Here is a 10,051-nt window from a genome sequence, read left to right as displayed (position 1 = left end):
AGCATTTGCGGGCCCTAGCCTGCCCAAGTAGGGCAGGCAGGAGTCGCTCTCCTGAGGCGAGCATGCACCTAGGCAGAGGAGAGTCCCCACACGCGTCCAAATTTGGACGGACAGGACCCTCACGCACACCATGTAAACACACCTTTTGGCACTGACTTCACACAACACAAACCCCCACAAGGAGGGCCTTGTTGTCGTGTATGCTCCGGGGGCAACCTGACGGTGCTGAAGGCTCACAAAATACAGGGCTTCCCACAAGGCCAGCCAATTTGAGGCAGCAGTAAGCGCACCACACACACCCAACGTGGGGAGGGGGAAGGAGCAGGGGCGGACCCCACATGCCTGCACACCTCTAGAGCGGCCTTTCAATGCTCGCTACTCTTTGGACCGGCAAAAGCAATTGAAACCAACCCTAATTCTTGCGCAGTTGGCAGCCTTCCTTGGCACAAGACCGAACAGCGCAGCAAACCCGTGCAGCAACAACCCGAGCATTTGGCGGGCGTCTGTTAGTTCATTTAGCCGGAGTCCATATTGGTTAGTTAATTTAGCGGGCGTCCATAATTGTTAGTTTATTTAGAGGGCGTCCATCTTGGTTAGTTTATTTAGCGGGCGTCCATAATGGTTAGTTTATTTAGATGATGTCCATCTTGGTTAGTTCATTTAGTGGGCGTCCATCCTGGTTAGTTTATTTAAAGGGCGTCCATCCTGGTTAGTTCATTTAGCGGGCGTCCATATTGGTTAGTTTATTTCGAGTGGTTCCATGTTGCTCAGTTCATTTAAGTGGGCGTCTATATTTGTTAGCTCATTTAGCAGTCAAAGAGAAAAACAGAGAGAGTGATAATACTGGTCAATCAAAGGGGCAATGTTAGCAGCAGTCGGCTAGGCTCTTATTGCAAAATATTCCCCCAGCTAGTGTGCATTTGCGCCGCAGATAAAAGTTAGCACAGAGCATCGATGTGATGTCGGTGATTTGTGTGTGGAATGCCTGCGTGTGGAGCGACGCGTTGCGAGAGGAGTGAACGCGGAGCTGCAGCGTGTGTGCACGTGTTAGGACATAACCGCCCATAGGTGCACGTGCGTTCACGCCGTCGCGTTAGCTGTGGTGTGTGCGCGTGTTAAGAGGAGGAAGTGGAAGGGATGGACGTTGCGCCCCACCTGCCCAGCGAGGGCGGTGGGATGGGCGTCGGCCTCCAGAGTCCCGGGACGACGCCAAGTGACCCTATCCTGAGCACACCACCATGCCGAGCTCAGTCCAAAACCGTGATGCTTGAGTTTCCCTAACCCTGACCCCTATCCCATATCCTCACTCCTACCCCGTATCCTGACCCCTACCCCATATCCTGACCCTAGCCCTACTCTATATCCTAACCCTAGCCCTACTCCGTATCCTGACCCCTAGCCCTACCCCGTATCCTGACTCCTCACCCTACACTGTATCCTGACTCCTAACCCTATCCCGTATCCTGACCCCTAACCCTACCCCATATCCTGACCCCTAATTCTGCTCTGTATCTTACCCCTCACCCTACCCCTACCTCGTATCTTGACCCCTAACCCTACCCCGTATCCTGACCCCTAATTCTGCCCCGTATCTAACCCCTAACCCTACCCCTACCTCGTATCCTGACCCCTAACCGTATCCTGACCCCTAATTCTGCCCCGTATCTAACCCCTAACCCTACCCCTACCTCGTATCTTGACCCCTAACCCTACCCCGTATCCTGACCCCTAATTCTGCCCCGTATCTAACCCCTAACCCTACCTCGTATCCTGACCCCTAATTCTTCCCCGTATCTAACGCCTAACCCTACTCCCTACCTCGTATCCTGACCCCTAACCCTACCCCGTATCCTGACCCCTAATTCTTCCCCGTATCTAACGCCTAACCCTACCCCCTACCTCGTACCTTGACTCTTAACCCCCACCCACGCAAGGGGACGCAGCGTGGATGTCGGTGACTGGATCACATGACGCGTGACGTCACCGCTAGTCTCCACACCTCCTCGCAGCCGCGGTCATGGCCGCCTCCTCTGCAGCGTCGTCGCCCTCCTCGGCCCCCCGTGCCCTGGGGACCCTGCGCGCCCTGTGCGGCCTCCACGTGCTGGACGACGTGCGCAGGATGAACAAGCGGCAGGTGCGGGACACGGAGCAACGCGGTGCGCAGAGAGCGCGAGGCGGTCCGGGCCTGGCGCCCAGGCCCTGGTCCCCGGAGCCTCGCTTTGTCCTGCGCAGGCGCCGGGCCGGGGCCCCTCCTCACAGCGCTCCCCTCAGCTGCCCTCAGCTCCCCTCAGCTGCCCTCAGCCTCCCCCACCCTGTAGCGCTCTTACTTCCGCTACCCCTCGCAGTTGTCTTCTGAGCTTCCCGTACAGATCTCTCTCAGCTGTTGTCTTCTGAGCTTCCCGTACAGATCTCTCTCAGCTCCCCTTAGTCGATATCTGCTCTCAGCTCCCCGTAACAATCGCCTCCTCCACCCAGCTCCCCTCTTTCATCTGTTCTATGTTTAAACTCCCTCTCAGCTCCCTTCCCTCAACTTATCCTCTTAGCTCCCCTCTATCAGTTCCCCTCCCGTGTTGCTGCTCGTGGTATCCCTCGTGTTGCTGCGGTGCGTGTTGACTTCGTGGTCTGTGGGCCCCCTCCGCGGTGGCGGCTGCTGTGTCCATATGGTTTCCGGCCCCGTAGGAACGTGTCGGGAATGTTATGAATAAAACAGACCGCGACGTCTTGTTATTATTTTAGTTTTCTTGCTTTTTGCAAAACTGTGTCTCATTTGCCAGGTCTAAAAAAAACCCTTGTGACAAAACAAACTTTAAACTATAACACTTTGTTTTACCAGGTATTGCCTACTAGCTATATAGCTCTTTTTCAGGAGCGACCTGACGATCACGAATGATAACGAAGTGGCTGGTGGGAAAATGTATCGCACCCAAATACTCTAAACGCATTTGATTCTAAATGTGGAGGAAAAAAACGGAGGACCCGTAGAAAAACCACGCGACCACGGGGAGAACATGCAAACTCCAGATATATAGGCATCAGGGTCGGGATCGAACCCACTAACTCCTGTATACCAGGCGAGGTAATTAACATCTCGCCACATTTTCCTCAACTCCGACCGAGCATTCAATCCACGTGGATCGGTAAAATGTGTCCCGCCTTTTAAACTGCTATAGTTTCGTGTCAACTGGAGCTTCCACGTGAAGATTTAGATAGCGTTGATAGTTTTGCGTAGTAGTGAATGCAGATGCGGTCTGACACTTGGCTGGGTGTTTCGGTAATTAATGATTATTTACCATCAATAAAAAAATACAAACTTGCAACGCGCGCAATCTCAAAAGTGGACAAAAGTTGTGATGTGACTTGGAGGCGCGGGGCCCAGCTCGCTCAAAGGCAGAACAGCTGGGCTCTGGTTCGCCCATTTATTGAAGGGGGATTTAAATCCAGATTCGATAGATCCTGTTTCAAGTTAACATTATTTTGTTTGACCAGGTGAGAACTCGAGAAACCAGGATAGTATCCTTTTTAAGATTGAGACAAGTCTCCAAAATAACAAAAGCAAAACATTTTAATTAACTAGCCCAGCGGTTTTCAAACTTTGGTGCGTGCGCACCCCTGGGGTACGGGAACACTCGTCAGGGGATACGCGAGAACAATTGTATAATGGCAGACAATAATATTTGTATTGTTTAAACACAAAGACTATTTTTTGAACTCACACTTTATTCGTTAGTTTAAGGGTTGCAACGGTGGCGTGATGATGTCTTCCTTGCTTGGTATGCAGGAGGTTCGTGGGTTCGATCCCGATGCAGATGGCTGTTGTATATTTGGAGTTTGCATGTTTTTTTCCCTGTGGTCGCGTAGATTTTTCTCCAGGTTTTTCCCCCATATTTAGAATAAACACGCGTTTAGAGTATTTGGCTGCTATAAAGTTCCACGTGATAAGCCACTTCGTTGAACTATCCTTTGTGTCCACATCGCTTCTGAAAAACAGCTAATAGCTCAGTCGGCCTTACCTTGTAAAATGAAAGTTTTTTTATGTTATTTGCTTACCTTTCCTATACACTCCTATAGTTTTTTTTTGTATTGTAACTTTCTGACCTGGATATCTGTGAGAAAGAGCTACATAGCTCATCGAATTTCTCCAGGATATATTAAGATTATGATCTCGGGTGTATGCGGTAGGCAATATTATTTTGAAATGGGTACGCAGACTGAAAGGTTTGAAAACCACTGAACTAGAGCAATGAAGCAAATAGCAATCGGTGCAAGAACAGCCTACAAATGGTATTCAGAATGTCCATAGCCCTGTGAATACTTGCGTTCAACTAGGCAGGAAGGTCTTTTGTAGAAGTCTTGCACTCAAATGTCCGTTCTTTGACAATAGAAAGTTCGATGAGGTCGCCTAAGCTTGCGACGTGACGTTTCTCACACTGCGTGTTGACTGCGTGTGCAGCTTTACTACCAAGTACTCAACTTCGGCATGATCGTGTCGTCGGCGCTAATGATCTGGAAAGGCCTCATGGTGGTGACGAACAGCGAGAGTCCCATCGTCGTGGTGCTGAGGTACTGTCACATCAGCACCCCGCCTCCATGTCGGCACAGGATTGTGTTCTCGCATTATAGTGTGGAGATACTCGCCGTGTGTAAGAGTCAACTTAAAATGTGCATTCTCGTAGCCAACACAAAGATCCATTGTAGTGTTTGGATTAGGCAATATGGTATTTTTATGCCAAATTTCTTGTCATTAACTCTACCTGACATGATCGTCAAGTTTCCAAAGGTATATATGTCAATGTATTCCTCAAATTCTGACCAATAAATTCAGTTGTGAAAATGTTAAACCACTGGTGAGGAGTAGCTTTATTTATCAAAATTAGATTAATACATTGGCAGGGATAATTCATATCTTTGTACATGTGACAATCTTGTTGGGTAGTAGAGAGGGTTGATAACATGGATTTTGGAAAAAATCTACTACCACGTGGCCTAACGTAAACACAAACATGTATCATGTTTTATAGTTTGTTATGACATTGAGCACGTGTGTGTGCAGTGGGGAGTAGTAGTGTAGCTTTTAGTGCGCTGCACTACCAACCCGGCGATCTGAGTTCAATGGCTGCTCACGGCCAACTTTGGTGACGAATATCTGAACTAGTTCTGGACCTCCCCTAGGTCGACTCAGTCTCAAATGAGTACCTGGTGTGGTGTGTAAACATTGCCACTGGGGAGACAAAGGCGGCCGGGCGTGTTGCTGGCCACCGCACCCCCTGCGTGTGCCGTTCCGACCTTCATAGGTGCTCATTAACAGCACTTGCCCCAACACTCTATTAAGGCTATACTGGGGATCTTTGTCTTTGCAGTGGCAGCATGGAACCGGCGTTTCACCGCGGAGACCTGCTCTTTCTCACAAACCACCAAGAGACGCCAATTCGCGTAGGGGAGATCGTGGTGTTCAAGGTGGAGGGACGAGAAATCCCCATCGTCCACCGCGTCATCAAAATCCACGAAAAGTACACACACCATGCACGGAAAGAATGCTCACAACTCGGGTGGCTACTATCGGTTTCTTTGCATTACCGGTAACCGCATGGGAAAAAATAAAGGGAAAGGCCTGGTTAGCGATTTGCGGCACATAAATAATTCTCTAGAACAGCGTTTCCCCAACCTTTGGTCCACGGATTCCTGGTGGTGCCCGAGGCTACTACAGGGGGTCCACGGAAACAAAAAATAATAAGATTCTCATCAAGGAAATGTAGAATTCCAATGGATTTTTTTTCATATAGTTTTTAAAACCGACTACTGTAATTTATTTTACAAGTATGCTTAAGTAGTATTTTTTGTTTTTATTTTGGTCTGTGTGTGACGGTAAACACATGAACACACGTGCAAGACAACCTAACATCTTTAATGTGACAACTCTTTAAAGCTGATCTTCACACAAAAGTATCCAACAGGCTTCTGTTTATGCGTTGGTTCTGAGTACCCAGAACTCTCCGACAAGGCAGCGAAGTGCCTGATGTCTTTTGCCACATGTTTGTGGAAGTGAATTTGCCATGCTTGTTGCATTAAAATCAAAGTGTCGAAGTAGGCTGGATGTGGAATCACATTTAAGGCTAAAATTGTCATATCTCCAACCTGACATCCTGTCTTTGAAGTCAGTGGAACAACACCATCCATCTCATTTAGTAAGTTACTCAATATAAATACGTTCATGCACTGAGTGCATATTTATTTGTTGTTACGTTAGATTTCCATATATAACGGAGTGTAAAACAACTAGTAGCGTGTGGTGGCCCACGAAATGTTTGGAGGTTGAAAAGGAGTCTGCACACTCAAAGGTTGGGAACCGCTGTTCTCGAGCAATCAAAATAACGTGTTAAGATTTTAACTGAGAGTTGAAGTGAGCTGCCACATTGGTGTAATGGTTAGTCGACTGGGCTTGCAATCCAGAGGTCACCAGTTAAATTCCATCTCCCGGCTCAGCAGTTGGTGCATTAACATTCCACTGGAATCGGTTACCGGTTCTTGACTTTCAGAACCGGTAACCGAATCCGAAAATGGTCACCAGTTTACCAGTCATCAGTTACCCCTACAACGCACAGTGGAATGGTCGTCATTTACTTGAGCTTGGACCTTTGTGATTATCGTAAGATGTCTGATGTTGAGTGGGGAGGGCAGAATGTGGAGTAATGTGCTTACCATCGGTTCCGTGATGTGTCCTGGTGCAGAGAGAACGGAGAGGTGAAGTTTCTAACGAAAGGAGACAACAACTCCGTGGATGACCGTGGCCTGTACAAGCCAGGCCAAAACTGGCTTGAGCGCAAGGATGTGGTGGGCCGGGCACGCGGGTATGAATCTGCAATTCCTTTGCGTCAACCCTCTAATGGCTCCCAAGATCTATTGAAATATATCCATCATTGGTTTGAAAACCCTGCATGAACTTTACTCTGCCTGCCTTTCCCCTATTATCTCACTCTGCTCCAATAACCAAAGCCTCTGCAAAGAACTGTGCTCAGTGGGAGATCGCCTCTTAACAGCTACTGCTTTTGTCAAAATTCTGCTTCCTTGGCCCAGACCAGATGTTTTACTTGTTGGTATCACCTTAGGTGACATAAATGTAGTGGTTCCAATGTCTTCATGACGTAACAGCGAGTTTAAAAAATCCATTTGAATTGAGTGGGGTTATCAAGTAACCATGAATTTTGGAGGTAGAAACAACTGTGCAACTAAATTTATCTATCGTTTGTGGTATCAGTATGTGCCATCTGCTTCACTGTGAACATTAAAGACCCCCGAATGTAATTTGCAAGAGTAGGCCATTGTCTGCCAACATCAAGGTCCAAATTTGCAAACTTACCTGTAAATTACTCGATTTGGACTATGCACACTGCAGCAATCATTACACCTTACTGGCAGGCTAATTCCCCAGGTCACTTCAAAATGACTCATTCCGGTCTCTTGAGTTCTCACCTGGTTAGACAAATAATCTCGTGCACACCCTTGGATATGTACACTGTACAGCAAGCATTTTCAATGATGAGCAATGTAGCACGATTAATCGTTGATACGTTCTCTGAGACTCGAAAGCGTTTGTATCACAACTGCTTGGTAATGCCAACGATATTTAGGAGGGCTCTTCTTTTGCAGGTTTGTTCCCTACATTGGAATTGTGACAATTCTGATGAACGACTACCCCAAGTTTAAGGTAAGTTACCAGATTTCACGTGCTTGTGTATTTCGTAATGATGAGCATTGTGTTCATGTTAAATTCAACAAGTTGGAATTGGCAATCAATATTATAATTGAAAATATATTTTTTTAGTCATTGCCACGTGAGTAAAATGTGTGTCGTATACCCTCCACCCCACACAACCAATTGATAAAGATGTCACGTGCTCATGTATTACTGCTTCGGCACTGTACCGGTGTGTTGGAGAGCAATCTTCACACATTTAAAGATGGGGTACGACATTTAACTCATAGTTACAAGCAGCATTATCAGACAATTGTCAGAATTGTGAAAATATCCTCCAACCTTCGGCCTTAAATGAGGGTGTGCGATGCCAGCAGTTATCACCCAAAAGGAAGCAGGATGTGGCAGGAAGTCATACCTAGAGGTTCATTAAGTCACGTACATTGTAATTAAATTACGTGAGAAGGAATACAAATTTGAGTTACAGATTTACATGGTGATACTGATTACTTATTTTGACTAAATGATGAGTAAAATAATGCTGTTTTAGTTTCAACTAATGTAAACACAGGTTATTAAGGTTGTCATGTGTTTACTTAATGATGTGTTTCCAAGTCACCTATAGTCAGCTTCGTTGAGATTATTTCTATTTCTCTGAATTTCAGTAGATTATCTAATTAGTCTGGGCCAAAAGAAATTCATTTTGCATAGAACATCAACATCATCAAATAAAATCGTGTGTCCTTGTTAGCCGGCACATTCGGCGACTGCCGACACTTGTATTTGTGTTCCTGTGGTTTTCTTTTAGCCTTTGAACAATCATTTGTGATAATACTGCCATCTGCATTGTGTCCCAACAGTACGCGCTGCTCGCCTGCTTGGGTCTTTTCGTTCTCATACATCGTGAGTGACGGAGGAGGGAGGGAGCTCGGTTCCCCGATACACGTCCTGTACGTTCACACGGCAGTGCGCTGCGTGTCGCCACCGCCGTACGATCCACACGGAAACACCGAGCAGTGCAGCCGCACGTCACGGGGTTCCCCGCCTCCCTTAGCACCGCCAGCAGAGCCAACTGCACCAGCGTGTCATCAATAAACATCACAGTCGCTTAGCAACACCTAAGCACGCCATACATGTACCAGACTTAGGGTTTACACAACAACTTTTACAGCAGGCTAATAGTATCTTAAAGGTCACATGTAAAGTGTATCCTCCCTATGGACTTATGCTTCAAGCCAGGATGGTTAATTTGTATGGCTCTCCTAAACACACGTTTGACTGGCTCTAAGCCTCCACAATAAACATCTGTCATTAGGAATTCATCTGCATTTATTTTGCCCATATCACAAACCCGCACTGATCAGTGCGGTGAAGTACGGTCGTTATATGCCAGCATGGTTAATTTCTAAATAAACTTGTGTGCTGCATCTTCATGGCTTGCTGTTGGAGCATACATTAGAATTACATTCAACTTACAATGCTGCAGGAGCCTAGGTGTGAGCTGGGCAACTGTCCGCAGCACTCCTAACATTGTATGGTTCTGAGAGAGACTCAGGCCCGTATTCTTAGTCACGGCTCGGCTCAGGTTTGGCTCTGGATTGGATCAAGTGATCCAACTCAGAGCCGTGCTTAACATGAACCAGCTCTGAGCATGATCCCAGCCACACCCGGGAATTCCGTGAGCCGATCCTGAGCAAAGCCACGGCTGAGCCGCTCAGGCATCTTTGGAAGTAACGGAGTGGCTCAAGCCTGAGCTGAGCCAATGGTAAAGGCCATGCCAGAGCTGAGCCGCGACTGTAAATACAACCCTAACAACCCCCACTGTTCCATAATCATTTCCACCTGCGATGTACAAGGTTACACTTTGTTGGTAATCTCAGTTTAATCTGTTTTCCCTCCTGAAGAGCAAGTCACTTCTAAAAGTAATCTCAAGCAAACAGTTAATTTGTGGTTATTGCAGGCCCCTTGGTACCTCAAAACTCGACACTCCAACTCAACATTCCACCCCCACCACTCTGCCCATGTTGAAACCTTCTCTTCTGTACCATATTCTCATCGATCCTCTTCACCTTAACCCTCCACCTCCCTTGAGTTTGAGTCTTTCTCTTGCCACTCCTCTCCAAACATCCACCTGTGCTTCGCCATTCTGCAAGACGACTTATCATGGTGCCTCCTGCTGTCGTCCGTGCCAACAACGGAGTTGCTGTTCGTGGCTGTTCTTTATATGCAGTGTCAGAAACCGTACCATATTTTGTAAATCTGTCGAATAAAGGTTTGGTTTAAAAATATATACATCTAAATCACCACCACGAGGAGCCACTACGATGCTGTATTTCATACGAAGGAAGGTGGCTTGACTGA

The 10,051-nt window shown here is 47.1% G+C and overlaps 1 protein-coding gene across 1 annotated transcript; it reads left to right on the top strand.

The window, feature by feature from the left end:
* The first annotated feature begins 1,971 nt into the window (after positions 1-1,971).
* On the top strand, positions 1,972-9,978 carry SEC11A (SEC11 homolog A, signal peptidase complex subunit). The gene is made up of 6 exons (XM_032953737.2): positions 1,972-2,134; positions 4,451-4,560; positions 5,358-5,507; positions 6,726-6,845; positions 7,645-7,702; positions 8,551-9,978. The coding sequence occupies exons 1-6, from the start codon at positions 2,018-2,020 to the stop codon at positions 8,599-8,601; spliced, it is 606 nt and encodes a 201-aa protein (XP_032809628.1). The 5' UTR covers positions 1,972-2,017; the 3' UTR covers positions 8,602-9,978.
* The last annotated feature ends 73 nt before the right edge of the window (positions 9,979-10,051 follow it).

The sequence above is a fragment of the Petromyzon marinus genome, chromosome 13, assembly GCF_048934315.1.
Source record: "Petromyzon marinus isolate PM22_M1 ecotype Great Lakes invasive population chromosome 13, UKy_Petmar_22M1.pri1.0, whole genome shotgun sequence".
NCBI classification, from domain to species: Eukaryota; Metazoa; Chordata; class Hyperoartia; order Petromyzontiformes; family Petromyzontidae; genus Petromyzon; species Petromyzon marinus.
This window is presented reverse-complemented; position numbering and strand designations above follow the sequence as displayed.